Below are 25,011 nucleotides of genomic sequence, written 5' to 3'. Positions count from 1 at the left end.
GATACAGGCCTTCCGTCACTTGCTCATATCCATCACATATCTTCCAATAACCCTATTCGCCCTCATCTCGTCGAAAACGCTCTGAAGCTGACTGAGCCCAATAACCTTATACGGCGCATGGACCTTGCCCCTCAAAAAGAAATCCAACGCCTCGGCCGTATCCTCCCTATTGCCCACATACGACCCTTTGACCTTGATCATCCTGACCACTGTATCAAACACCGGCATGCTCACCTTGGCGCCCGCCGGCATGCCGATGCAGACCACGGTGCCGTGCGACCGCACATAGCCTGTGGCCTGCTGGAACGGCTGTTCCTGCGGCGCCAGCAAGACCACGCCCTGTGGTCCCAGTCCATCGTGCGTGGCCTTCTTCACATCAGCCACCAGGTCCTTGGACTCCTTGAAATCGATATACATCGCCGCGCCCAACTTCTTGCACGCCTCGCCCTTTTCCTTACCGCCATCGATAGCAATCACGTTCAGCCCCATCGCGTGGGCGTACTGTATGCCGATTGTGCCCAGCCCACCTCCGGCACCCACAATCGCCACGTACTGGCCCGGCCGTGTGTCGGATTCCTTCAGGCCCTTGTACACTGTCAAACCGGCACACATAATGGGCGCGACGGCGGATAAATCGGTCTGCGGCGGGAACCGGGCCAGGTGTGCGGCGTTCGCAACGCAGTACTGCTGGAAGGTACCGTCCGTAGTGTAACCTGAGAGCTGCGCCTTTGGGCACAGCGATTCTAGGGCTTGCTGGCAGAAGGTGCAGTGGAAGCAGGTAGACATGAGCCACTTGACGCCGACCTTGTCGCCAATGTCGACGTTGGTCACCAGCTCGCCCTTTTGGACTACTACGCCGGCGCCTTCGTGACCACCGATCACAGGGGTCTTGCGCGGCAGGGGCCAGTCGTTGTCGAGCGCGTGCAGGTCGGTGTGGCAGACGCCCGAGTATTTGATGTTAACGAGGACTTCGTCGTGGCCGGGGGTGGGAACAGGGATTTTTTTGTAGGTGATTACTGCGTGTTGGTGTTAGTAAGGCACATAGTCGAAATTCCATGAACTGGATAAGGAAGAGAAGAGAGCAACGGACCGCCATCCTTCTCAGTAACCTGCGCCCACTGCTCCTTGGGGATGTCTACTGGCTGGCTCATGATGCCGGTGCGGGTGAAAGGACGAGTTCTGTGTAGACAGCGGGATGAATAGAACCTGTCCTTTGGTTGTTGAATAGGGATATGAACAAGACGAGAGAGAGAACCTCTGCGGGTAACTTGTGAAAGGAAGACGACTCTTTTTGAGACAACACAACTAGGTGGAGAGGGAAGCATGTTCCGGCACTACTCTCGGAGAGCTCGTATTGGACAGCAGACGCGTCACTACCACGCAGCCGTGATATAGATATACTCTCAACGTAATGACGGTGTTATGGTTATGCTTGTGTCTGTGGGATGATGTGGCTATGATCCGTCGCCATGACAACTTTGACGTCACTTCCCCCCTTCGTTTGAGCTGTTCTCCGAGTGCAATGGCCATAGCTCAATCCCATGATAGAGCAATACTCGATCTCTGGAAGGCCCTTCTTCTCAAGAGATCTGTCCACCTAAACAAACCGCTTGATTGTCATTCAGCCTCACGACTCGAAGAGACCCATCATTCCCAGCGAGGTGCGATTTGTTGGAGGGCGCTGATGCCAAAAGGCAGGCCGAGCTGTCACCACCCTGCGCCAACGCGTTCACACCCAAAAGAAACTTATGGAGTGCCACAAACGGCCAGAGGAATCAGCCGCCGTTAAAAGCAGTCACAAGAAGTGAAGCTATTCAGAATTCCGTGGCTGCCTCAGCGAACAGGTGTTGACGATCAGGAGGTGCGGCGCCATGCTAGCTCGTTATGGAAAATTTCGATGTGTCGGGAAATGATTTGATTACTTCATCAAGATGTTTGCTGAGGACCTGCCAAGATCCAAAACATCCAGTGCATTGATGTGCTGCGATCGTGAAGAGAAAAGTCCGACGTCGTAGTCGAAGTACAAATGCTCATTGAGTTCAACGGCTGTGAATCTGGTGATTATGTCAGCGACAACCACTGACCGGGGACGGGGATCTTCAGAGTCTAGACATGCCAAGAAGAAGCCCCTGGAACCCCGCGATTCCAGATGTATTGAAGCTTATCAAGCAAAAAATTATTCAGCCGCCCCTCCTTATCGGCGATAAGGAAGAGACCTGTTGCTGTGATCGCAAAGTCTCTTTATACCCATCATTCAGCACACCTTTACCACGAACTTTAGCATTGTCTATACCCTTTTTTCTTCCTTGGACCTTACCAATTCGTCCTCATATTTCTCCGACCTCACCATCCTTACCAGGAATAGTCTTGCGCGAGCCCACCATGACGTTCCCACAAGACCCCCAAGATCCTAACCACCAGGATCACCAGGATAACGACATGCACGACGAGGACGAGATTATCCAGGATGATGAGATTGACGAGGTTCTTGAGGGTGACGACGCTGAAGGTGATGTTGCCATGGACTCCGATGACGACCACGAGATGGGTGAAGGCGACGAGGAGATTCTCCTACACAATGACAGCATCGCCTACTTTGATGCCCACAAGGATTCCGTCTTTGCCATTGCGCAACACCCCATCTACCCACAGCTTATCGCGACAGGCGGTTCCGAAGGCGAAGCCGACGATGCGCCCGGCAAGGGCTACGTGATCGACACCTCCGCTGCCGTCTCGCGCCCCGTCCTCCCTCCCAGCTACCAGTCCGACCCGAGCGCCGGCCAACAGCAGAACACCGAGCTCACCCCCATCTTCGAGATCGACGGGCACACCGACAGCATCAACGCTATCGCCTTCACACTACCCAAGGGTGACTTTCTCGCCAGCGCCGGCATGGACGGCCGGTTACGCGTGTACGCTGTTGGCACGGGCCACAACCAGTTCCAGTTCAAATTCATCGCCGAGTCACAAGAGACAGAAGAGATCAACTGGCTTCTTCCCTGCCCATCGGCCGACTTCCCCAACACGCTCGCACTCGGCGCCTCCGACGGTTCCGTGTGGGTCTTTACCATTGACCCAACCGACGCCGCTAGCCCGATCCAGATCGTCCAGTCTTACTTCCTGCACACGGGGCCGTGCACGGCCGGCGCCTGGTCGCCCGACGGCAACCTGCTAGCCACTGTATCTGAGGACGCGTCCATGCACGTCTTCGACGTCTGGGGCGTCGCCGCCGCCAAGAATCTCATCACCGACAACGGCCAGACCGTCGTCTCGCTCACCGAAGCCGACCAGCGCTTCGCCGTCGAAGGCGGTCTCTACTCGGTCGCCATCTCGCCCTCGGGCAACTTCGTCGCCGCTGGAGGCGCAGGTGGTAACATCAAGATCGTCGGTCTACCGCGCCTTTCCGAGCAGCCCCAACAAACAAAGCCAACAGCCTCCCGTCCCGCCCCTGCCATCCGCGGCCCTGCTGGCCGTCGCATGCCCGCCCCTTCACAACGTTCTTCCGCTGCTGCGGGTACCGAGCCCTCAGCCCAAGCAGGCGCCATCCTCGCCTCCCTCGCCGTCCAAGGGGACAGCATCGAAACCCTTGCCTTCTCTCCCTTGCCGCAGACCCTCCTGGCTGCCGGCTCGGTAGACGGCAGCATCGCCGTGTACGACACATCCCGCTCTTTCGCGGTCCGCAAGCACATCCGCGGCGCGCACGATGGCGAGGCGATTGTCAAGGTGGACTTTGTCAAGAGCGCGACTTCGCAACCCGGCACGCACGGGTGGTTGTTGACGAGCTGCGGGTTGGACGGTGTAGTCAGGAGATGGGATCTGCGTGGCGCGACGGCGAGCCAGCAGACGGTTCAGGGCGGTACCGCGGTGAGCGGGTTGATGAAGGAGTGGAGGGGACACAGTGGTGGAGAAGGCGGTGGTGTTCTGGGATTCGTGCAAGGGGAGACAGGGGAGAGAGTTGTCACTGCTGGTGATGATGGTGTGGTGTTGGTTTTTGAGGCTTGAGCTTGACGTGCATAGATCATGGGGGAAAAGGAGTTCTTGATATGGAGAGATTTATACCTTGGTGACAGGGAGTTTTGCGTTGAGGGTATCAAGATAGACAGCGAATTGATTGTTGCATATTTGGCAACCTTGGACTGCGGTCTCATCGCTATTCGACATGAAATGGTATTTGCAAAGCGAAGCGTGTGAAAGCAACAACGATTGCGACCACCGTCAAAGACAGGCCGCCAACATTGAGGGGAGGAGGAATTCGCAATTGGGTTCGAGTTTACGAGTCAAATGAATGATATCAGCCAGAGTTCCGGACGGTGTTTACAATTCTTCCAACCACGACTAAGCGGGACGTTATATGGGCGAAAATTTCTGGATACCTTTACTCAGCCAACTTGACCTCGAAACATAGTCTTTGTATATAGAATAACCGCCAAAAAAAGAACGAGGCGACTGTTCCTTCCAAACAAAAGCAAAAAACAAAACCCTCATGTTTACTTGCCACTGAGTAGGCAAAAGGGAAAAAGTAATAGTTGAGTGCGGTTTGTGTGAATCGAACACACGACCTTCAGATTAACGAATGAAGTGGACTTCAGTCTGACGCTCTCCCAACTGAGCTAAACCCGCTGAATATGAAGGCCTGAGGTCAGAATGGCATCTATATAGTGACTCGTCAGTCAATGTGTCCACTAACAAAGCGATACTGTCCATCATCCCTCCTTCATTTGTGCATCTTGCCACTCTTCTTTAACTGTTGGGATAGGCTTCACAAACATATTAAAAGGAAAAGTAGAATCAAATATCAAGCTATAAATAAATATTAACAGTACTTATAAGCATTAAATGTTTCGGACCAAATACTTCTAGTAACCGGGGGGTATATGCTTTATATAACCAAACGAAAATCACCTCTTTTATAACAAAAGGGTATCAATACAAATTTATCCCACAGTACCCTTTTAACCATAGTTTCGTACATCCAGTCCAGTCGTTAGTAGTTTGTAAAAGCAACCGAATCCCGCTTGTTCCTTCCCGCCATTTCACCCCATAAATCCCATTCATTCCCCTTCACCCTTTCTCCTTTTTTTCTCTTCCTTTTGACATCCACGCTCAAGGCTTAGCAACCTGCTCCTTCCTAAAGAACTTGAAGAACCCGATCGGCAGCACAAGCTGCAACCCCAAGACAATCCAAAACCACGGCCTTCCCAACCCGGGCATCACGCCCGCACTAAAATCCGGGAAAACATCTCCCGGTCCATCCTTATCCGGCGCCGTAGCCCTCGCCAGCATCATAAACACTGCCCCCAAAAACTGCGCCCCAATAAGCGTGGCAGCCACATGCTGCCTCGTGAGCGTCAGCAGCAAAACCATACCCAACCCCACTCCTTGCACGGTATCCAGCAGCCCTAACCACAGCCACAAGCAGCGGGAGATGATCGCCGAAAGCACCACGGAGCCGCACCAGGGGAGATAGAGCCCGATTCCACTGGTGGCCCACAACATCTGTGCCCAGCGCGGGGCGCCGAGGCCGATGGCAAAGAGGGGGACGATCCAGGGGTGGGTTTTGGTGAAGTAGGCGAAGAGCCAGAGCAGCAGACACCAAACGCCGACGAAGAAGCCGATGGCCAGAAGCAAGATGGCCCAGCCGGGAACGGCGCGGGAATAGAACAAGAACTCCCAGGTGCGGCCGTAGGGGGCCGAGAGGAAGTAGTTCTGGATGACGACCATCAACAAAAACCAGGGCACGATGTGGCGGCGCAACAGTGACTTGTAGAAGGAGGGGATCTTGTCGGGGAGTTGGCGGTAGTAATCAGGTAGACCAACGAAGGAGATGACGCCTAGGCACCAGAAGATCAGGGCGATGGGAACGGTGATAACGAGGGCGACGGGGACTTTGTTGGCGATCCAGGTGCCGACGTGCGGAGAGCCAGTAGGGGTTTGCGCAGTGAGGAGGCTACCCCAGTACCAGAGGGCTAGAATGTAGACTTGTTGAATTCCTTGGATGATGGCGGCGCGGAAGATCCAGGTCATGATGGGAACACCGCCTGAGAGATATGTTAGCATGGAAACGGCTGGCGAGATGAAGAGGAAAAGAAGAGGGAAAACAGAAGCTTACCTTCATCGCCAAAGTTCATGGCAAAGAACAACGATCCGCTTGATGCACCAGCGGCGTACAATGCCGACGCAGTGTTTTGGACTGGGAAACGGACATGCTCAGGCATAAACGGCGTTACGCCAAGCAGCATGAATGCCAGGCCATAGAAAAGCCAGGGCAGGGAGAGCGAGTACAGGGCCGGCAGGCGGCGGAACATGAACCACCACAGAAGGGAGCCGAGGGCATAGGTGCCGGCAACGATATAAAGTTGTGTGGGCGTTTGTCCGGATTCACCAGCGAGGAGTACGATCTGATATGTGTTGGCGGCAAGAATCTGGCCGAGTGCGATGATGAAAGAGTAAATGGGCCAGTCGCCGAGGCGGATGGAGAGCAGCTTCTTTAAGCCAGTGGGCGGCTTGTACCCGTCGCCAAGCAGAAATTGGTCGTCGCGATGGTGACCGACACCCTCATTGTTGCTGTTGTTGCGTTCCTCGTTCTCACGATCGTCGTCTTCGGTAGGCGAAATGCTCTGGACGCTGCCGATGCTCGCGTGTCTCGTCTTCTTAATCTTCAAGCCTGGCATGGGACTCCGGGAGCGGCTCGGGCTGCGGCTGCGGCCCAATTTGGCGTTTCTGAATTCCTTGAACCACTCCTTCTCGCTTTCCTTGAGGTAATCCTCGATGCAGAGTTCGGTTTCCGAGTTCTTAGCCGTGAGCCCGTTGAGTTTTCGCTCGAACTCGCGGTAGTATTGGCCATTGGCATCAGTAAAGAAAGGATCAACCTTTTGCAGGCGGAAATCCTGCCTGTCACCAACGACATCAATGACGGAGAGACGCGAGCTGTTGCGGTTGCGTGCTTGGTAGAGGGCTTCAGCACCGGGACGGGCTTGTGGATTGAGCAGACCAAAAGCTTGAGGACGAATCTCGGAACTGTCGGGAGACATCATGCGCATCGCAAAGGTGTCGATACTACTGCGGTCACCCGCGTGGCCGTAGACATTAGCTGCAATAGAGGCAACATCTGTGACCGACGAACTGGCAGAGGGGTTAAGGAACAAGGGGTTCGGTGGCATGAGGGGTTCATCAGCACCATCTTCACCACCGTGATCTGAGTGATCGCCGACACGGTCCACGTTAACGGTAGGAGGGGATCCTGGAGTGCCGGGAGGCGGTGACGCAATGCTGGGAATGTCATCATCAAAGGGACTGGAGAGGGTTCGTCTGTGATGTGTTGCACCGTCTTGAGGCCCCGGCGTCGAAACAGTAGATGCCGTTCGGGATCGTGCGCCCGCAGGAGTCGAGACTGCATCATCAAAGTAATCGCGCTGGGTATTGTTGCCGTGAAGATCAACGCTAGAAGGAACTGTGAGCAAAGAGCCACTAGGAACTCTCTTCCGCTTCTTGGCTTCCTTGTGATGAATGCGAATAGCCTCGGTCTGAAGCGTGTCGAGGTCCTCAACCCATTGAGCAACAGGGAAACGTTGCTTGGCACTCCAGGCTCTCATCATCTGACGGTCCTTTTTCTTGCTTTCCAAAGCACTGACAATGGCTCCACGGAATTGCTGGATAAGATGCTGAGGAGCGGTCGACTCGATCGTGTACCAGAAACCAGGCATCTGTCCAAGGCCACCAACGCGGGCACCAACGCCGAGCGCGCCCTTTCGACCGAATTCAACAGCAACCAGACCAAACGGTTCGTCGCGGGAGGGTATCAGAGCAAACTCAGCGCCGCTGAAGATACAAGGAGGCAGGGCGGTAAACTCGGGCTTGCTGTAAACGCGCTTGGGATACTTCTCCATAAGCTTCGCCAACTTGAGTGCCGCAAACTTTCCATACAAATCGATAACCGGGCCGACGCAAATGAGCTGGGTGGTGGGATACTTTTCCAGGATGGACGGGAAGATATCAGCAATGAGATCGACACCTTTCTGGAGCGACCATCTGCCGACGAAGACGAAGAGCTCCGCATCCGGGTTGACTTCCAACCCAGCCCACTCCTGCGCTTGCCTCCTCAAATCACCACGTTTTGCCTCAGCCTCGAGATCGACGACGACGTCCTTCGCCTGGATTTGCTCGTCTCTGCTCCACTCGGCCGTGTCACTCGGGTCAGGGTTCGGCAGCTGGCCGATCTTGGACAGACCCCAGAAGATGGGATAGCGGGCATAAGAGCGGTCACCATACTTCTTCGAGACGCCCACGGCACCAAAACCCTTTTGATGAACGCGCAGATAGCTTGCTCCGGCATGGAGGAGGTTGAAGACGGATCCGAACTGGACATACTCCTTTACAATTTCCGGATCCAAGTTGAATACCTCGCACACCTCCTTAGACTCCTCAGGCGTGCGCATAGGCCACATGCCTTGAAATTCGGCATTGTGAAGCGAAAGAGCGCAAGGAATGGTGCGTTCAGGAAGCAGATACAATGGCGCTGCCGCACCGTGATAGTCGTTGATGTGGTACAGGTCCGGGTTGAACCGACGAATGGCTTCAGCAATGCAGTAGTTCCATGCAGCATAGTAGATGGCCGAGTCCATGTCGTCCATGCGTGGCGGGTAGGGGTCGGCCTTGGATTGGGTGCGGAAGATGGGTGCGTCGAGCAGTACGTACGTGATATTCTGAACCTGGTGGTACTGCACTTCAATCTCGTACTCCTTGCCCATGATGGGCACGTACATAGGCTCAGCGCGCTGGTCGATAGGGTAGTCGATGCCACCGACGCAGGGCACAACCCAGATCAGATCCTGGTGCTCCAGTGCCTTACCCATGAGTTGGGCCATGACGCCGAGACCGCCAATCTTGATCTTAATGTTCCAATCGTCGATATTGTATTCCATCGTGGCTATGATGACCTTTCTGCGCTTGCCTGGGATGACGGCGAGCTCTGTATCGCCCACGTCCTTATGACGGAAGTTCTCGAAAGAAACGGTACTGCTGATGCGTTTGCCAATGTCGCGGAGTGGTGATCGACCGCGGCGCTTGAAGCCAACCTTGTTAACCTTGACCTTGTAAAAGGAGCCCATGAAAGTCCAGACGGCAGTGAGACCGCCGACGATGGGGAGTGAAGCCAGTAGGATAAACATAATGATCTGAACCGCCATGTTTCCCTGGGGTTCCTTGTGGAAAGTGAGCAGTGCATCGTTGAAGACAAGCTTCCAAGACAGCGCAGGCATCGGTGGCGGTTCCGTAGCATTGATCACGTTTAGTGCCAAAGATGAAGGCGGCATACGATCCAGAACCCCATCTCCATCCACATCGCCAAATACCCACCCGGCGTCAGGCCTCTGATCGGGATTCATGCCCCATACGTTGAGCTGGAAGTGCGTGGGCCACTCATCCATCACGTGGCCCTCCCACAGCCCGTCACCAACCAGCTTCAGCTCATTCTTGACACCAGCATCGAAGCCGAACTTGTTAAAGAGACCATGGGCGAAGAGGTGGGGTAAGCGGCGCGTCTTGGTCTCTTTGCTGTCACCAGACTGGACGAACGAGGCGCTACCAAGTAGCTGGGACCAGTACTGAACCATGACATGGTCACCGTCCCATTCCTGTTTCTTGGTCCCCTTCCAAGCTAGCTTATCGATCTTCTCCTTGCCTCCCTTATATTCGAGCCAGTCGCTCCAAGTCGAGCCCCAGTTGGTTGAATAGCGCCACTTATCGGCACCGGCCGCGGCGTGGTTGACGAAGAGATCACTACCCTCTTTCGTCACCAGCGTCTTCGAGTAGTTGGCCTTCATGGGGTTAACGAGCGGGTTGTTGGATGAACCGACACGAAGGAGGAAGTGATCAGTAGTGCCCGTGCTGGCATTACGACCGGACTGGGGGTCCTTGACGGTGATCCTGTGAATACCGTCCTTTACATTGGACAGGGTCGCATTGAACCTCCAGGTCGAAGGGATAGTTCCAACGTATTCGGCAATAAAGCTGGCCTTGATATTGTCGCAGCGGTGTGCATCGATCTTGATACTAGCGTTCTCTTCGGTTGTCGACGTGAAGGAGATAGAGTTTAAGACCTCCTCACAATCCATTTCCTCAGAAAACTCTAGTTGGATATCGACCTTGCCGTTACCGTAAGACTCGACAGAAGCGTCGTGGCCAGGAGTGAACTTGGTGATCATAGGCGGGGGTGACTCCCAATCTTCCTTGAGTACATACGCTCTGAATTCGAAGGGCGCCATGGTGATATTGCTGAGGCAGCCGCTCACAGCATGGGAATTAGCGAATCCTAAACTCTGAGTGGACTTCTCCAGTTTGATCTCGTCATATGGGTAAAACAAGTTCTTGACGGTTGCTCCGGCATCGAATGGAGAGACGAAGTCCTGGCCCTTCTTGGAGCAGTCGAATGTATACTCGGTTTCCTTGTCCTCGTTGTGATAAACAAGCCAGACGGGTTCAGCTGGATATGATTCTTTTTGAACACTCGGCATAAATGCGCGTGCAACGGACCAAATTCCGAACTCCGTGCTTGTGGTGCTACCTTCGAGCGTCACATTCCTAACCTTCGAACTAAGGGTCTGCAGGAGCCATGCTTCACGGAAAGTCTCATACGTGTCGCGCATGTGGTACATCGACTTCATAATGTTGCGGACCGGAGCCGATGGGTCACGATGATCCAGAGCAACCCTGGGGTCGGTGCAGCCGGTCCTTGATGTTTCAATGGGCCAGCCGACGTATTGGGTACTGTTGCCGACATGGCAGCCGTGAAGCATCCAACCGGGGGTAGGCGAGAAAGCTTGTCTTCCGAAAAGGTAGTTGTCCGCCGTGCTGTCAAGAACATAGAATTCTTGTTCCTCACCATAGAAGACTAACGGAATACCGGGCATATGCAGAGTCATGATGAACAGACCCAGAAGCATCCTCTGTGTACCCTGCTTGATGCCAGACCACCGGAAGACGTCCTGATTCATAGTTCCGTACATATGCCGTGGATCGAACAGGCCAGTATTAGGGTTGACGAAATCGTTAGTGATGATCATCTGGTTCCACATCTCAACCCAATTGAGCGGCAGGTCGTAACCAGCTTCCAAGTTTCCGCTCATACCGGCAAATCTGGTCAGAAACCGGTATGCCGAATAATGAAAAGCAGCAGCGTCAAGGCCATTTTTGCCCTCGTCACGGATAACCAGGCTGTTGTTCTTGCTCAGCTCTTTGGTCGTCAGATTCATGACCTGCGGAAAACTTGGCCTCTGGTTCGATTGCCGTCCTCTGCCGATATATATCGCACCGTAGCCGTCGCCTCCGGTGATTTCGCCGGGCATGAAGAAGTTGTCTTTGTTGTGTTCTTTGGCACACTTGCGGATGGCTTCGTTATGCTCGGCCATAGCATCGACCGTGACTTGCGTGGCCTTATCGAAGCGGAACCCGTCAACGTCAAGCACCCTGATCGAAAGACAGGAGAATAACTCGATGCGTTTGCGAACAGATGGTGCCCAGTCCCTCAACCGATCCTGGACACTAGCAAACTTGGCCAAGGAACGTTGCCAGTCCGGATGGACACCAAAGGCTTCCATGTCACCGTACTGGTCAAAATCACTGTCGTAGCAGCCTTTCAGCTGGCTAGTGACGTCCTCTCCAACAGGCATTCCCGTTTCATCCCAAAATCTGGGATATTGGCATTCGTCCTTGTATTCATTGGATGGCGCAAAATCGAGGTACTCTCGGTTACCCTTGTAGTGCACCTTGTGTTCTTTGAGTGAAAAGGGTGCGGTTTCGTTCTCGAAGCCTTTGAATGCTAGAAGATCGCTCATACTGAGTTCACTGTAAGCCATTTTCCGTGACAATGAGGAACCGCTGTTGGGAAAAGGCGTCTGTAACTTACGTTGAGAATGTGTGATCAATCATGACATACATATCACGTTTGTGAATCTCATCCACCATGCGTTGCCAGTCCTTGATGGTGCCATAATGCATGTCCAAGAGAGTCAAATCGATGGGCTATGGCGCGGTCAGAAAACCATATACCGATAACCTTTTCCTCTGCCATGATCACCTACCGAATACGAGTCAACACCCCAGGGGAGATTGATAAACGGTGAGCCAGCAATGTATATAGCCTGTTTCGTAGTCAGCCGAAATCCCCATTGCTAGTACCTCCTCCTGCCACTTACCTTTATTCCCATGCCCTGGATGTAATCCAGGCTGTCAATGACACCCTGAACATCGCCTCCATGCCGTAACTGGTTGCTCGTGGGATCTTGCTCATAGACAGTGCCGTTGATGTTGTCATTGGTTGGGTCGCCGTTGGCGTACCTGTCGAGGAAAAGCGTGTAAAAGGGGAATTTCCAATTTTTGGGGGATGCTGTGTAGTTGTCTCGTTTCGGGGCAGAATAGTCCAAAGGGTTCACGGCGTCCTTATTCTGGTTAAGGTTGTAGTCGACGTAGTCTGGATCGTACCGGAGCCCTTGTACCAAGGTCGCCAGGACGAGTGTGAGAAGAACCGCCGCCATGGTGAATAGAGTATCGCGCCCACGAGGGCGGGTAAAGCGAGGAACTTTTCAGATAGGAAAAGAAGTGGTAAAAGAGCAAAGAGGAGAAGTCTGTGGGAAAAAATCGGGAACACAATGGAAGCTTGACCCTGCCAAGAGCAGATATCAAGCGGTTATCGAACAGTCAACAAGTGACCAACAATTTGAAGCTAGGGGCGGAAAAGAGGAAGAATGGAAGCAGAGGTTGGGCAGCCAAATGTAATTATTCAAGCTGGAAGTCTACGATAAGATCGGGTAGCATAGCCACCGAGAAATCTCTTGAACATGGATGTCGAGCATAGACTATGACAGGGTGCGGATCTTGGTGCCTGTGGTCAGAAAATAGAGCTTGACTAAACCTGAACGGTGCTCCGCCCAAACGGAACAACCGGCGAAGCTGGAAGCTTTTTGGGGATAGCCATGAACAAAAGTCGTACACGTATTCTCCATTGGCCTATTCGGCTTCCAAAGCGAGAAGTCCCGCCAGCATGGAGCGGAAACAAGCCATCTGACGACCCACCAGGTTGGACTGATGACCTAGCCTCCCCGAAGGGCAAAGGTGCCAAAAGGTGGTGAGGACTGCGTTTATCCTCGTAGCAGCTGGCCAGTAAGAGAAGACGCCAATTCGGGGGCTCGTATCAGGGCTCGTAGGGCTGTGTCAGAGCGGCTCCAGGGCAGACCAAAAAAGCATGAAGAGAATGAAGAGACCCGCACGCCTTAGCGTCACCAAGACAAGACCCCTGTTCGCGAGCGCTTGGCCAAGGGGACGAAGGATTCGGATGAACTGGTGTCGCTTACGGGTGATCCTCCAGATCCTTTCGAAACTTACTGGATCCAGGCATCCATATTGCATAGTTCCGCATGTAGACTAGCTTAATCATGACTGGGGTCTTCCATCAAGAAGACCCAATGCCGGCGAGTTCACCACAACTTTGAACGTATGGTATGGCAACTCCGTGGCGGCATTGGTAATGCAATCATCCTTCACTGCCATGTCGGGTAGCATCAAAATGGCATCCGATGGTCCACGGACTGTTGTAAAACTCAACCACACGTCTTGAGTTGTTCATGTGGTTCGTAAGAGCCAGTCATGGATGGTGAAGTTCATCTGGTATGCAGCGCTTCGGACGCGCGAATCCACCCATTTGGCTTTTGCCTAGCAGGGAGCGCGGGCAGGCCGCTCGGAAGTTGCAAGATTGCTACCGGACCCGGGAAGCAGGTTCTTGGAACGCCGTTGGAGAAGTCGACAAGAAGGAGGCACTGTCAGAAAAGACGGAGAAGACCTACATGGAGGTGCTAATTCCAGTGTCTCCAGCCCCTTCAAGCATGAAGCATCTCATGTCAGCGAATCTTGATCAGCCACCAACTTGGATGGAGGCGGGAGAGATAAGCGATGCACCCGTACCAGTGGACAATACCGTGAAAGGGGGGGTGCTCGCGGTTTTTATCTCCTTTTGTTATTGTATCGTGGAGTGAACAGCCTGGAGATGTCCCTCGTCAATACAGGGAGAGACCTTTGATACAAACGCGTGACAGTAACAGCACATGGCCGGACAAGACCCAAAGGGGAATACACGTAGCCCCGTTTGACTGAGGCTGAAAAGAGATGAAAACATCTCAACTTGCCGAAGGTCTCCGTTGGAAAAAAGCGGGATGTGAACATCTGCCCGTAACTCACCATAATGACCCACCTAGTCAGTCATTCAATTGCAAAGAGACGAACACATGATGCCATCCGGGTAATGGTCAGAGAGGCGACTCCAACAAGCAGCAAATGTTGATTGCGATGGGCATTGGGATGATTTTGGTGTATGGAATTGCATGGCCGGTAAAGGACGGTATGTGAGAACAAGGCAGTGTGGTCAGTAGCCGAAACCGTGGCGCTCAGCAATCCATCCCCGAAGAAAAGGTATATCTTTCCACGGCTAGGTATGGATATGACTTCAGAAGTTGGGGGCGCGTTAAGCGTGTTGAGTCGCGGTTGACTTGCATGTCTTTCAAAGATTTGTAAATCACTGGCTGGATTCCTCTTGTGAACTCTGGAAAAGTTCGTAGAACTCGCCGAAATCTCTGGGTTCCAAGGCGTCATCGATGTCATTGACTTGATCATTGGCCGAGGTGCCGATAAAGTTTGCAGAGCAAAACGAAAGGAGAACGTGAAAAAAGTGAAATGGCTGGGTTGACAGGTAGGCAGGTTGGGTTGACCTTGGGAGCCTGGCTTGGCGCTTCCGTGGAAGGTTCCACTATTTCACTCGTAAGACAGGCGGGACTGCCAAGAGTGGGACAACTTTGGAGCGCCAATGAAAATACGAGTTCTTCGTTTAAGGGTTCCACCATGGTGGCATCCCGAATTCGAAACTCAACGGGACGTTGCATCACCATCACGGACTGCTTTTCAAGTCCCCAAACATCTCCCATCTTTGTACAGCTTCGCGCACTCAATGCTACAATCATTGCTTGGAGATATCCAGAAACGGTCTTGCGATCTTTGTCGCCAATTTTTCAGCTGCAAACCGCTGAACAGATTCCAGGCCGGTATCCGACAAATGCTGCGACAAAAGAGCGGTCATCGCATCTTGAATCGGACAAAATGCAGAATGTCGCCAAGAGCCGTTGGTGACAGATGGCGTGTAAGAGAGGGGAAAAGAAAAGAAGAGGATTCGGCTAAAGTTTCTGACCACACCCCTCCCCATTCTAGCTTTTTCATGGTTTCCTTCCCCTTGGTTAGCTATTTACAGCCCACTTCTTGAGACAGCCTTTTTTTCTTTTTAGTGCTGACAACCTAATGTATGGCTCAAAAAAACGGCATCACAATCATCCTTGGTCTCAGCCGCAGCAGGAAGCCGCTATTGCGGGAGATAAGCCTTCGCCCTTCCCAGCCCTTTCTCCTGTCCGTGCTGATAGCCCTGTAGCCCAGCAAGACAGAGAATCCTTGATGCTGTTGCTTCGGCCTCAGTTCTGCCAAAAAGACCTCGCTAGGTACTCAGGGTGTCGACTCATCTTGACTTTACGATCGGGCAGATAACGTTAAAGCTCCCCATGGCGCTCTTCACCGCGACTTTCTTTGAAGAATCCAAGAGATATTAGGTAGAATCTTCAATCCCATCCAAATCCACTTTGTGAATGTATCTGCCGGACGAAGTCCTACGATGGTCCAACAAAAGAAATCAATCAAAAGATGACTCCGAATTCTAAATCACTTCCTCAAGCACCGATGAGGTGGTCTTGACGACGGCAAGCATTTTCTTCTTTCGCAACCATTTCGTCAATAAACGCCGAACAGCCACAGATAATATGTAGGTTCCTTGGTGACTGTCAAAGCTTGGGATGAGGGATGAGGAAAATCTCATTTTGACTTGAAGTCCAATCTGAAATTATATAGTTATGCTAGAGACTAACGTCTTAATTCCAATATTAGATGCCCCTTGCCATGCCTATGTGCTCGAAGACAGTGATTCTTGCCCCCCCCCCCAAAAGAGACAATCGTCATTCTTGACTATCTTCCACAGCGCCGTAACCCTCAACGCCCTATTAAGACACTTTCAACAGTCTCACTCCTACTTTGATGGTCTTACATCAGTTGTTATATCATCCGCTTATTTTCATTATCAACGTTAGGCTATAAGTGCAGTGGCGCCTCTGGTCAGGTGTAACGAGAAAAGTGGTGAGAGTGACACATGTCACACACATTTAGAAAACCCGGAGTCACACACTTGATGCTGTAACTCCGTACTCGAATGTTCCTCACGGCCACTCGGGATGGCTACCTAAGAGAGATGTCAACTTCAGATAGCATCGAAGTGGTGTTTTGGAGTGTTCCAGGCCTATGACCTCAAATTAGAATCTCGCGAATGGAATCAAATAGGAAGAACAGTTTGAGTGAAGGACACTTTCCACCGTCTGACTACCGCCCGTGCTAGAACATTCAGGAAGAGGTATTCTTCAAGGTATACTCACGTTAGTAACATTTGCGCCCTTTGGACTCGGGAGATTGTAGAAACCTCAATCCCATCTCCACCACGACCAGGTAGTCTATTTCATCATATTCTTCCCATTGAATCTTGCGCGTTATTTGAATAATCCTCTAGTCAAGACCAATCCAATCTTATATATCCAGAGACGAACGCCTGCTCACATGTATGTAAAGGTAGCACAGGTGAGATGATGACACTAATCGAAACCGGCACAGAGCAATCAAGTCATCCATCACTTTCAACCACTCCTCTTTTTCAAAGCCCGTTTCATATAACCTCACTCCCGGAAACCAATAATTTTTTTCAAGTCAGGAAGAATAATACGCCACAGAAATAGTGCGATTCCGCCACAAATACCAACAGACGGGACTTAGCAAACAATGTCACCGACTCGCATCCGTGCCGCTGCCATATCCAAGCCGCATCTGTAGGTAAGGCGTGAAATGTGAGGGGGGTTGTATACAATCGAAAAAAAAAAGAAATAGAGGAGAGAGATAGAGAGACCAACAGCCGCTCGTTGGAATGGCATCTCAGAATCCGACGAGATACTAACAGATCCTTAATATATAACGTGGCAAACGATTTGGAACATTCTTTGGGATACTTAAATATACACCACCGTTATCCAACCAACAGGTGAAATTTACGGAGTTGTTTACGGTATTAGAACGGTAGACCGTTACGCCACTCGACGAAACGGTCTGTTGGTGAAAGCAAGTGGCCAGTTGGGTCAATCATAGACCCATCAGGCAGTCTGACTTGGTTTGAAATGGGATAGCATGGGATGAAAGGAAGCGAGGTAGCTTTGGCAGCTTGGTTGGAGTGTGATGGATGAAGTGGTATAAGATTTAAAACTCAAAGGTGCCCCCATCCGAGTTACAAAAAGAACCAATCAAAGACATAACTGGGTATCGCATTGAACTGTTTGAACGATGTGAGTAAAGCTATTCAACTCAAAGGGACTCCAGCGTATCACCATCCGAGAACTGTAAGCCGCATGACTCATCAGGCGTGACTCATGACTAAAACAAAGGAAAGCGTTCGGTAGGTTAGACGGTCTCGATGTACCTCTTCATCTCCCTGTTCAAATTGTTAGCATCTTGTCTTCATAAGTTCCTACATGGGGGCACTAGTTGGAAAGTTGGGGCAGTAACTTACCAGTCCGTGACGGCCTCGTCCCAGAGCCGGATCTCATGCTCTCTCGTCCCTCCATAATGGTCCACAAACTCGTCTCCAAATACTTCCCTCGCGATACTATCCTTCCTCATGAACCGGTCCGTAGCCTCCTTCAGACTCTTGGCTAGCCTAGCACCCGCATCCGTCACTCCACCAACCTGCTCTCCTTTGCCTAGCGGTGGGCAAGGAATCTCAAGCTTTTTCTCCACACCGCGCCAGCCCAATGCTAGCACGGCGGACAAGACGTAGAACGGGTTGGCATCCGCACCGGGGACGCGGATTTCGAAGCGGGTCGCACCAGCCTTGGAGCCCGGAGGACCGATAAGCCTGATAGAAGCGGCACGGTGCTCCAAACCCCAGGAGACGGTTACAGGTGCCCAGAAGTTTTCAACAAGTCTCTTGTAGCTGTTGATGGTTAGTGCAACCATAGGCATGACATCTGGCAGACCCTCAAGGATTCCGGCAAGGAAGTGTCTGCCCAGGTCCGAGAGATAAGCCACATCGGGATATGGGGCGTTGGGGTCGACTTCTTCACGAGCCAAGAGGTTTTTGCCATCTTTGTCAACGAGGGAGATGTGCATATGTCCGCTGTTTCCGGGGAGACCTTGCTTGGGCTTGGCCATGAAACAAGGAGTGATCCCGTACTTTGTGGCCACAGACTTTACGACATATCTGTGACATACATGTTAGCCAAACGCATGTACATGGGATGTGAAAAGGGGGAGCATGCATACTTGAACAAGCTGGCACGGTCGGCCATTTGCTTAACTTCTCCAAACTCGAGGGCAGCCTCAAATACACCCGGTCCACTCTCGGTATGCCAGCCCTCGATGTTGCACTGGAACTGTTCGCATGTATTGAAGATATCGTAGTAGTAATCCTTGTTGTGGACGGGTCGCGTCAAGCTGTAGCCAAACATGCCCTCGGTCAGGGATGGTAGTGAATGGGGAGGGTTCTCCTTCAGGTACGACGCTGTTGAATCGGAAGCGTTTTCTGACGGCGCTCGGAATTGAAAGAATTCGTACTCGGCTATTGTTGTGGCTTTAGTTGGTCTCGTTTCTGCAACACCTTGTTGTCCAAATGTACCTACCTCCAGCCATGGCTCCATACCCCTTCTCACTCAACTTTGCCAACTGCTTCCTTAAAAGACCGCGCGGGCAAGCCGACACAGGTTCCATGGTGTCGGGGTCATGGAAGCTGATTAAGAAGAACGGCACATTGTTCTCCCACGGAATGCGCCGGAAGCTGTTCAGATCTGGGATAGCAATGATGTCCCTGTATCCGTTCTCCTTGTTGCTGACCTTCAGCTCTTTTATGTACGTCTGATCGTGCATATCCCACCCGAAGATGACAGAGCAGAAGCCGAAACCTGATTCGGCAATGGAGAGAAATTTCTTCTTGGATACAAGCTTGCCGCGCAGTTGGCCGTCAACATCGATACCAGCGAGCTTGACCGAGTTGTCATTGGCGAGCAGGTCGGGGAGCTGTGCCGCCGTTATTTCTTTCGGGGCGTTACCGTTCGTGGCCATTTTGGATATCGGACACCTTCTATTCTAAAAGGGCGTAGGTATGGAGAAGCGTAAGGAGACGTTCGAGATGAGGGTCGAATACCGGTGGAATCAGACAGCGATGCGCTTTACAATAGAGGTTGAACAACCTCGCCAACGTGAAAGGATGGGATACTTAATTTGCCTTTAGGTTGTCCTAAGTTTAGACGGAAGAAAGGGTTCGACGCGCAAGATGGTTTCTGTTGAACCAGACGAAACCGGCGGATGGGATGATGACGATCACCTCGAGGGGCCCTGCAGTGGTTCCTGAGTCGAAACCCGGGCAGTTGCACAGTGCGCGCTAGAGATAAGCTTATCGCGCAGGACGGAATGAACTCCCAAGGGGACGGAGCATCTACAGTACGAAGTATGTACGAAGAGACCCTACGTCACCGCCTCAACTAAGTTCTGAGCTTACTGTACTGTACCACATGAACCATACCTCTACTTAGGTAGTCACGGCTGTACCTGGGCTTTCGTGGCTCAAGTAATTTGGACATAACGAGAGCCATCATGATGGACCTTTCGAATGTCTTGCAAGCAACGGAGATATTTCATCATGCGATTCTCGATCTTATCGGAAAGGTTTGTATAGAAACGTATCTTTTATCCTCCATCTTTCAACGATCTTCCCATAGTTACTGCGTACAGCCGGTACTCAATGATAAGCTCACCATGTCACAGCAGCCACCCCCAAGATAGATTCCGTCGGCAGCGAATACCACCAACCCCGCTTTGGGCAGCTGATCAACCCCGCTGGTGTCTTGTAACTGACCGACTTGATCATCCAGCGAGGTGAGCCAGGATATGTCGCGGTTCTGGTGTCATAAAGGGCATATGCGGTCACATCAAACTGCGACTCTTGAAGGAAGTTTAATAGATAGATCGCTCGACTTGCCATCACAACCAAAACAGCTTTGAAACTGAACCATGACGGCAGGACGGAATGTTCAAGATACCATCCACTTGAGTCCACATTATCTCCACGAAGCTAATGGCGGCGGGGTTCCCCACACATATCAGGGACCCCATCACCCCTCATCCTTTTGGGCAGGCCATCCCTACCTTACCTTGCTGGCCTACTGGCGGTGGTTGAGGTTGACAAACAGAAACACCATCATGTAGTGCGAACCTCGAGGGTAACCCATCCAGTCATCAAAAACTCACCAGTGAACTTACGATGCTTATCAAGCGTCACACATCAGCTGGCAGCCGCCATAGCTCAAACGAAAGGACACACTGCGAATTCGTGGTTCCGGTGGAGCAAGAATGTAACACGATGTACATGTCTCTCCCCGCCCTGTGTGTTACAATCTTGCCGTTATCGGACCCATGTTTGTATCGGCATCAACCGCCTCCTCCCGTCCGATAGCTTGATGTGTTTGTGGCTCTCATCGGATCTATCTGAAAGCGAGACATATCAAAGGTAGAGGTAGCCACTCGAGGCAAAATTTACGTGAAGCTCTCTAGTAGTTTGTGAAATTCTTGTCCACTGCTCCTTCTCGAGACCCCTAGAACGTCATTGTTCCCCGCTACTAAGATCTCAGCGGGCCAGTCTATCCAGGTCCCAAATTTCCCACCCTAAGCATTTAGTCAAAATGTATCCCAAGACATTAGTACTTACCAATCCATTCAACTTTTTGGACTCTCCACCAGGAGAATTGGAAATCCTTTCATCTTTTGAAGTCAAATACTGCTGGAAAACTCCTTTTCGCAACTCAGCTGGCCCAAAAGGGGGCTTTTTGGGTGAAATGCTGCATCCTGGGTTGCAGAGCACATTTGGTCGAGGGACATGTCTTGAGAAGAAAAGAGGTCTGTGCACTTCCTTAAAAGGGTAAGTTTTTGGGACCTGGATAGACTGGCCGTCTCAGCTACGTTGTCTGTGGACCTTAACAACCACCCCGCTGCTCGTCTTCGCTCAAGAAACTGACATCGCGAAAGCTTGTTCACCTACGCAAGACGAACCTCATAACCATTCTTAACTTTGATCTCCTAACAAACTCATACATCATGCCTGGACGTCTTGCGGGTAAGAATGCCATCATCACCGGCGCTGCTGGGTAAGTCAAGCCTAGACACCAAGAACGCATCCAGAAATGGACAAATTAGCTGATTCCACATCTTCCCACGTCCGATAGAGGCATTGGCCTAGAAACCAGCATCCTCTTCGCCAAAGAGGGCGCCAACGTCCTCATGGCCGACATCTCCGCCGAAGCCATCCAGCGCGCCGAAGCCAAAGTCAAGCAGCTGGTGCCCAACGCATCGCGCGTTGAATCCATCGTACGTCATATCCATTTCTACCCCAAGAATAACTCTCCTCCCTCTTATCCAAGGCCCAGGTAGAACCAACCAGCTAACCGTTCGGCGCCCGATCTAGGTATGCGACGTCTCCAAAGAAGATCAAGTAGAAAAGATGGTCTCGCACCTCGACCCCTGGGGCGGCCTCGACATCATCTTCAACAACGCCGGCATCATGCACAGCCAGGACGACGACGCCGTCGCCACCCCCGAGTCCATCTGGGACCTAACACACAATATCAACGTCAAGGGAGTCTGGTTCGGGTGCAAGCACGCCGTCCTGTCCCTGCGCAAGCACAAAAAGACCAAGGGCAGTATCATCAATACCGCCTCTGTCGTGGCCCTCGTTGGCTCTGCCACCCCCCAGCTGGCTTACACGGCCTCCAAGGGCGCTGTCCTAGCCATGACGCGCGAGTTGGCTATGGTGCATGCCTGCGAAGGGTTCAGATTTAACAGTTTGTGTCCGGCTCCCCTCAACACGCCGTTGTTGCAGGACTGGCTTGGTGATGATAAGGCGAAGAGACTGCGGAGGGAGATTCATTTTCCGACTGGGAGGTTTGGAGAGGCGGTGGAGCAGGCGCAGGCGGTGGTGTTTTTGGCAAGTGATGAAGCTAGTTTTGTTAACGGACATGATATGGTGGTTGATGGCGGCATGACGAAGGCGTATGTTACACCCGAGGGACCGGCGACGACGGCGCCGGTTAATAATGCGCTGAAGGAGAATTTGGAGGAGTAAGAAGAAAGGGTTCTTAGCCCTCAGAGACTGTGATAAACAAATGTTTTCTGTACATTTGCGCAGTGAGCAACCGTATGCGTCCCCGACATGAAAATGTACAAAGCGACGCGATGTGAGGTTTATACATGTGAGAAGAGGCGCAGGGAGCTGTAGAAAGAATGCATAGTACAACTATTCTCATGCATTGCATCTATCAGGAAATAATGAATGTACCAAAGATCTTTCGTATAACTACTAATCACCAGGTCTATTAACCGCATATAGACAGCTAAACAACGTGTAGTTCGAAGAAAAGTATGTTGTCATAACCAAAACAAAGATAACAGAAGAACATTAGAACAAGACGCCCCATGAAATGCCATGCAAAGACTTCGCCTAGAGCCAACCAACCGAACCCGAAATAGCCGCCCGCCAAGCAAGTCCCCCATTGACCTCATCACCTACTGCCTAGTAGGTTTGTATGCCCTCACCCAGTCGTGTGCGTACTGTATCCCGACCGACCGAGCAACTGATAAGCCCCTTATACGAACTGGTTCTCAGTGTTACCCTCGCCCATGCTCTTGCTACTCGAGCTACCGCTCTGAATGTGTCCCAGAATGGCATCAACATAGTTGGCGCCGCTCCACTTCTGGTGCGTGAGCACATCAACACCGAGCTCCTTCTCGCGCTTCTGCACCAGCTCAACATACGCCTGCATGCCCTCGTCCTTGTAGCGGCGGGCCAGCTCGTTGCTAATGGTGGCGGTGCTGTGCAGACCCGCGAGCGAGACGAGCTGAAGAGTGAAACCTTCCTTCGCAATGTCCCAGATGAACGACTTGAGCGTGTCCTGGGTGAAGCCATGGGCCATCCAGTTGAACGAAGGGGAAAGGTTGTACACGAGACCCTTGCCGGGGAACTGTTCGCGCACGGCGCGGCCGAGCTCCGTGGCCACCTCAACGGACGGGTCGCCCGTCTCGACCCAGAGGAGGTCGGCGTAGGGACCGAAGGCGAGGGCGCGCTTGGTGGCGGCCGCCATGCCGTTGCGGAAGTGGTAGAAGCCCTCGCGCGTGCGCGGCACGTCCCAGTCCCAGTACACGGGGTGTTCGGGGGTGATGGATTGGGCCAGGGCGCGGCGGGCCGTGATGCCCATGTTGGGGTTCTGGGCAATGGTGGCCTTGTAGGTGGCGAAGAGGTCCTGACGGACGTTGTGGTGCTCAAAGTGGGCAAGAGCAGCCTCATCGAAGGTGACGAGCTTCGTGTTCTTGACCCACTCGGCCTCGTAGGCGTCGATCTCGGAACCGGGAGCACCGCGGGCTTCCATGTCGGCGAGGGTCTCGGCGAGGGAGGTGATGGAGGGGTCGGCGACACCGAGGATGAACTCGTGATCGCGGGCGTCGATGGAGGAAGAGAGCAGCTTACCACTCTCGGAGTCCGTGCGAGCAATCACAAGGTTCTCGGTGCCCATGACGTCCCACTGGAAGCGGGCGGCCTTGAGGCGGTTGATGTGCTCGCCGGTGGGGACGAGAACCTTGCCGGCAAGGTGACCGCACTTCTTACCACCGTGCATCTGATCCTCAAAATGAACGCCGGCGGCGCCATTCTCGGCAAACAGCTTGGCAAGCTTCATAACGGCGGTCAAACCGCCGTGGCCGGTGTCGCCGTCGGCAATGATGGGGCGGAAGTAGTCAGTATAAGGGGTCTTGGCCCGCTCCTCAGGAGTCATCTTGCTGCGCAGGAACCATTGCTTGCGGTCATGCATGCTCTGGGCCTTGTGAAGACGCTGGACCTGGTTGGGAACGGTGTTGTAGGGGTAGTCGCCAAAGTCGGGCGATACCTCGTTGGTGGAAGTCAGAACCGAGGAGCATGCCCAACCAGAAATGTAGAGGACCTCCTGATGAGGCGCCTGCTGGGTCATCTGAACGGGATCGATGGCACCCAGAGTATGGATGGGCTTGCCCTGCGCGTAGCGCTCCTGCACCAAGTTCCAGAGCTTGCGCGCCATGACGGACGAAGTATAGGTCTGCTGGAGCGAACCGCGCTTGCTCACGACATCGGCAGCAGTCCAGTCGCGCTTGATGCCCTTGAAGCGCGGCGACGCCCACCAAGCCTCAACTTCCTTGATCTGTTGTTGGAGGAGGGCATCTTCGGCGGCGCCGGCTTTCTGCTCCTCGGGCAAAAGCTGGAAGGACTCAAAAGGAATGGTCGAGGAAAAAGGATGCTCAACAGGAGCCAGAGGCGAGGGAGCGGTCATCCTAGCAGCTGATGTCGAGAGGAGCCGAGCGTGCGCAGAGGTGGTAGTGCTGGTTCTCACGGGGCGGGCGCAAAGACCGAAGAGGGGGGATGAAGTCTGCGCCGGGACAGTTCGCCGGGAGATTCTGGGGATTGCCCTGCGAAGCATTGTAGCTTTCAGAGCGTGTGAAATTTGGTAACTGACTCGTGTACTTGCAGTTGCTTTGCAGCGGGCTTAAAACACAAGCTGGCCTTCTCTTCTTAAGAAGCGCAGCTGTGTTGTCCGGGAATGGAGCGGGGCAGCGTGGTGTAGCAGCTTAGCGGTAAGTACCTGAATGAATGAATGAATGTAGGACGAAAGGTTTAAGTGGGATTTGGAAACAAGAAGATCTCAAAGACTGTTGACTCTGTGAAGAGTTGTTCAAGTTGGGAACGACAGACTGTAAGGCAATTATTAAGCTAACTTGCCCCCGTCCTACGTTGGCAGGAGGAGACAAGAGGAGACACGTCTGGCAACTTGTCGT

General features: G+C 52.7%; 5 protein-coding genes across 5 annotated transcripts; 1 reads left to right on the top strand and 4 right to left on the bottom strand.

The window, feature by feature from the left end:
* Nucleotides 1–15: 15 nt before the first annotated feature.
* On the bottom strand, nt 16–1,151 carry NEUTE1DRAFT_52182 (alcohol dehydrogenase; the record flags this gene model as incomplete). The annotated part of the gene is made up of 2 exons (XM_009857523.1): nt 16–1,016; nt 1,091–1,151. 2 exons carry the CDS (start codon nt 1,149–1,151, stop codon nt 16–18), a joined length of 1,062 nt encoding a protein of 353 aa, XP_009855825.1.
* Nucleotides 1,152–2,304: 1,153 nt separating this feature from the next.
* NEUTE1DRAFT_92301 (uncharacterized protein) lies at nt 2,305–4,141 on the top strand (the record flags this gene model as incomplete). Its single annotated transcript, XM_009858513.1, has 1 exon — nt 2,305–4,141. The coding sequence occupies one exon, from the start codon at nt 2,383–2,385 to the stop codon at nt 4,000–4,002; it is 1,620 nt and encodes a 539-aa protein (XP_009856815.1).
* A 676-nt stretch (nt 4,142–4,817) lies between these two features.
* NEUTE1DRAFT_133661 (uncharacterized protein) lies at nt 4,818–12,530 on the bottom strand (the record flags this gene model as incomplete). Its single annotated transcript, XM_009858512.1, has 5 exons — nt 4,818–6,038; nt 6,110–11,841; nt 11,903–12,018; nt 12,078–12,137; nt 12,192–12,530. The coding sequence occupies 5 exons, from the start codon at nt 12,528–12,530 to the stop codon at nt 5,104–5,106; spliced, it is 7,182 nt and encodes a 2,393-aa protein (XP_009856814.1).
* Nucleotides 12,531–17,341: 4,811 nt separating this feature from the next.
* Nucleotides 17,342–19,459, bottom strand: NEUTE1DRAFT_150573 (uncharacterized protein; the record flags this gene model as incomplete). Its single annotated transcript, XM_009858511.1, has 4 exons — nt 17,342–17,602; nt 17,681–18,370; nt 18,433–18,727; nt 18,789–19,459. The coding sequence occupies 4 exons, from the start codon at nt 19,225–19,227 to the stop codon at nt 17,572–17,574; spliced, it is 1,455 nt and encodes a 484-aa protein (XP_009856813.1).
* A 2,168-nt stretch (nt 19,460–21,627) lies between these two features.
* Nucleotides 21,628–24,656, bottom strand: NEUTE1DRAFT_92288 (uncharacterized protein; the record flags this gene model as incomplete). Its single annotated transcript, XM_009858510.1, has 1 exon — nt 21,628–24,656. The coding sequence occupies one exon, from the start codon at nt 24,654–24,656 to the stop codon at nt 22,800–22,802; it is 1,857 nt and encodes a 618-aa protein (XP_009856812.1).
* Between the last annotated feature and the right edge of the window lie 355 nt (nt 24,657–25,011).

Source organism: Neurospora tetrasperma (assembly GCF_000213175.1).
Source record: "Neurospora tetrasperma FGSC 2508 unplaced genomic scaffold NEUTE1scaffold_81, whole genome shotgun sequence".
NCBI classification, from domain to species: domain Eukaryota; kingdom Fungi; phylum Ascomycota; class Sordariomycetes; order Sordariales; family Sordariaceae; genus Neurospora; species Neurospora tetrasperma.
The sequence above is the reverse complement of the archived record's forward strand: the minus strand, read 5'-3'. Positions and strand labels throughout refer to the sequence as shown.